The sequence below is a fragment of the Argentina silus genome, assembly GCF_951799395.1.
Source record: "Argentina silus genome assembly, chromosome: 11".
Lineage (NCBI taxonomy): Eukaryota > Metazoa > Chordata > Actinopteri > Argentiniformes > Argentinidae > Argentina > Argentina silus.
The window spans coordinates 2889694-2894043 of record NC_139665.1 but is presented as its reverse complement, the minus strand read 5'-3'; the positions used below and the strand labels follow the sequence as shown (position 1 = coordinate 2894043).

Below are 4350 nucleotides of genomic sequence, written 5' to 3'. Positions count from 1 at the left end.
ATCATGCAGATATGATACAGTCGTTATTTACATTACATTCATGCGCTCGTGCACCATTTCCCGAGTCTTCTCTGTCAGATCCTCAGTCTGATTGCGGCAAATAGCTGTACTGGGAGGGAGGGGGCAGGAGAGGGGGTCTATACATATATTACAGTTGGTTGTGTAGCAGACTCATTGGCACTACAGTCAACTGGAGCAAACAAAAAAGGGCTATCTCCGAAAAAAAGCGAATGAAGAAGCTCAGTAGCGTTTGTTTTGTTTTTTCTTCAATTGCCATTATGTCAACAGCACGCCGTCCATATATCTGTCTTTTTGTTTGTATTCCAGCCTTTATTGTGAGCCGTTGTTTTACGCATCATTTGTCGTGGAAATGTGGGCGCTACATTCGAACCCCCTGTGCGCGCCCCCATCCGCATGGTAAGGCCCGCTGTGCCAATAAGACGAGTCGCACACTGTCTGTAAGGAATTGATCTCTGACGCAGAGGAGTTTCCATCCCTCCGCTTTGATCTCTTGCGATTCCGCAAAATGAAGACAAGCATCCCTACAACAGTGAACGCAGACGTGACAAACACAAGCAGCAGCCCGGGGACCAGGACAGAGATAGATACCCTGCTTGGCTCCAGATAGGAGTTCGAGCGCGTTCCCGTGTCTGTGGTGAAAGTGCTGTTTTTGGAGAGAGACGTGGGGTGAATTTTGTCATATAGTTTGGGGCACATAAGATCATTTCTGACACGTCGGAAATCCCTTTTCCAAAACTCTTCTGGGGACTCGCACTTGAGATCGCTCACTATCACGTCCGCCCCCAGTTTCTCCGTCCACTGTTTGAAAGGGACAATGTTGCACGAGCAATCCCATGGGTTCCCGTGCAAATCAATCTGTATGATGGAATTGAGTTGGTCTAAAACACCAGCAACGGGGAGAAATGTAAAATAATTATTATGCAAGCTAATCTTTGATAGAGAAATTCCAAGGAAAGCATCCACAGGCAGAGATTTCAGCAAGTTATTATTGAGGAATAGGACCCTCAGATTAGCCATAGGGCTGAATGTGCCTGCCATGATGAGCTGTATGTCATTATATTCCAAACTGAGATATTCCAGGTTTTGAAGCCCAACAAACATTTCCGCTATGAGTGTATCCAGGTAATTCTTATCCATGTACAGCCATCTTAACTCTGTGAGGTTTTGAAATGTGCTGTTTTCTATGACTTTGATGTTGTTTCCTCCCAAATCAAGCAGATTAAGACTTGAATAGCCGCTGAGCTGATTCTTCTTAATAGCATGAATGTTATTATCTCTCAGATTTAATTCGTGGGCAGTTAGAGGTTTGGGTTTTAGGTTGGTCAAACTCTCAATCTTCTTGCCCTCGCAGTTCACCCCTAACCCCTGCCTGGATCCAATCAGTTTGCAGCTGCATGGTTGAGGGCATGATGCGTTCTGCAGCTGGTCCCTCTCGCCATTCACACCTGTCATAGATGTGGGTTTCGTTTTCAACTGCCAGTTCAGTCCCTTATGTCCTTTCCCAGGAGCTGGGGATCCAGGATCATTCGCTTTATAAGGCGTTGGAACAGGTCCAGGTTCGGAGGTCTCGTCTTCGGTGGGAGGCGCAACCAAACTCCAGTCAACGCCATTCTTTGAAGGACACAGATACATCTCTGATGTCTCGTTCAAATCGTTTCCCTGCAGTCGCGTTGGAGCCTCGCATATGACCCTGCCAATGAGCGCGTTCTGCGGTATATTTTCCAGCCATTCCTTTAGGGAAACCAGGTCGCAGTTGCAGTCCCAGGGGTTATCCTCCAATAAAACCTCTGCAATGCCCGGTATTTGTTCAAGAATCCCCTCATAAGGCAACGTTTTGATTCTGTTCCCTCTCAGGTCTAGGTGGGTGATCGGGACATGTTGAAACACATTTATAGGTAGTGCACTGATGAGGTTATCGTTTAGAATTAACACTTCAAGTTTATTTAAGTCCCTGAACACGGCGGGGTCAATGTCCCTCAATAGATTAAAATCAGCCTGAAGATATTCCAAGTCATCTAAGCCCAGAAATGTACTCTTCCTAAACGATCGTATCTTGTTATTATTTATATGGAGCCTTTTCACCAGCTGCAATCCAAGAAAAGCGCCAGGGACAATGTCGTGCAAGCCGTTGTTTTCCAAATGTAAGCTCACAGCATTGTAAAAGTTAGCAAACTCATTGGGAAACAGCCTGGATAAAGAATTCCCGTGCAATAACAAGTGATAAAACTGGGAACTGGGACCAGTCAAATGATGCAGATTAGAAAAGCTCCTTTTTTCGCAGTCAATGTGCAAATCGCCTTCTATCTCATTGCAGGAGCAGATCTGCTCCTTACAAATGTCCCTTGTAACATTTCCAATAGCAACACAAAGAGCCGCCTTCAGCAAGACAATCCAAAGCAGCATTTTCAATACGAACAAATCATCCCCGATTTCAAGACATGAATACGAGCTGTAAGTTTGATTTGTCCAGTTTATATATAGCCTATATTTTGAAAAAATAGTAGACCTCCGGTCTAAAAGAAAAGACGACAGTCCTTGATTATTTCCATGCTCATCTAACCTGCTATGTCCAGACGTCCAGCTTAATGACCATAAATGCCTCAGACCGACAGAATCCGTTTGCTCAGCAACACCGTACGTTTGTGAAAATAACAAAACGCATTATTAACCAAAACATTTTGGGCTTTACTTCGGTAATGACTGACCTTGCAAAATTTTCAAATCCGTGATTTTCTCGTCGTGCTGCGGTATCGATGGGTGCTGTTCTCTTTCCCCTGGTGCTGAATTCACACCACACGCCGAAGATTTAGTGCTGATCACACTGCCACTGCAAAAAATCCGCATTCCTCACATCTTTCGGCGTCTTCCTCGATTGTTTCCACTGCTTTCCTTTGGTGATTTTGAATCACAAAGAGGTAACCAGAGACTGTGTTCGTTCTAGCCCGGTGCTCTTAGAAAGATCTGACACCCTCTACTGAGCTGCAATGGCAAAAATCCATCGTCTGAGGGAATGCTGAAAAAAAATCAATCCACATACGGGGCAAGCGTTACAATGTTCATATTAAAAACGGTATATCTATTTAGTCTTTTTGATCGAGATAATTGCTTAACAGTATAAAACAACGTTGCTCCTCATTTCATGTCTCTCTTCATAACATAGACAGAAAGCTTGCTTGAGCTCGTCCGTGTTTAAAAGTGGGCTAGATGACGGCACAACGCATTGCCAAGACAGTAGAGAGAATTCAGTTGCAAATCTGGGTGGTTATAACCTCATTTAATGTTTGAATGCGTATTTTCATGAAGAGTGAAGATCCCGAGTGTATGTTGCACCAATCCCACATACAAGTGCTTTCAAATGTGGCTGTTACTTTCTCTCCGGCAAGAAACCGCTGTTGAATGCGGTAAAATAATTAACTAGGCTACCATGGGCATGCAACAATCCAGAAACCATATCCCTCTCAGTTGACTACAACAAACTATACGCACATAGCCTACGTCATGATTTTAAAGAGGAGTTTGCAAAAAAAATGCAATTGAAAAACAAAAGTGCATTCCTTCAGTAAGATGATTTATGTACGTGTAGCCTATCGCTGGCTATTGTCTGAAAACAACATCCAGTGCGGAGGACGATGGCACTGATTAACAAGGAGCTAACGTGGTGAGGGGCCTATGTCGGCCATATTTTGGCAAATGAATCCTGACCAACACGCCACACCTGACATAAATCACTCGTGCACACATAAAGAGAAGAGGAGTGACGATGATGGATTCAACAAATCATAAATAATATTGCATAGCTAAAACATGGGTTTCATACAGGCATCATGACTTAGGTAGGGGTAAGAGTACTTCCACCGTAGCCATTTCATGTCTTAAATGCAGGAAAAGTGCAACAACATAGTATATTAAAAAGGTGACTTTTATTCTGAAAAACAATCAAAAAGAATTGCATGGCCATCATCAGAATGTACGAAGTAGCTAAGACAGACACAGCACACATACCTGCAGCAGGGTCACGTAGGCCTATTGAATGTTGCAGATAGACATGGCAATAATATATTTGCATGATTTATCAATCGTCATGTCAGAGAAGCATATCTGTTGTACACAGGCCTACATTTCTATCTTAACGCGCCCCGCTGAATGTGTCCCATGTGTGATTCGTTTCAGGCAGATGTGGGCGGGAATGAGATAATATGGCATATGTCTTTGTGTAGATGGACAAAGACATGGTGCTGAAATGTCTCAAGCCGCATAATGGCTGGTGGACAGTGTCAGGGCATGGACCGACACCATGGACAGCGACATGGTGCTGAAATGGCTCAAGCC

At 44.0% G+C, this 4350-nt stretch overlaps 1 protein-coding gene across 1 annotated transcript; it reads right to left on the bottom strand.

The window, feature by feature from the left end:
• Positions 1–348: 348 nt before the first annotated feature.
• On the bottom strand, positions 349–2424 carry slitrk1 (SLIT and NTRK like family member 1; the record flags this gene model as incomplete). Its single annotated transcript, XM_083679992.1, has 1 exon — positions 349–2424. One exon carries the CDS (start codon positions 2422–2424, stop codon positions 349–351), a length of 2076 nt encoding a protein of 691 aa, XP_083536118.1.
• Positions 2425–4350: the final 1926 nt, after the last annotated feature.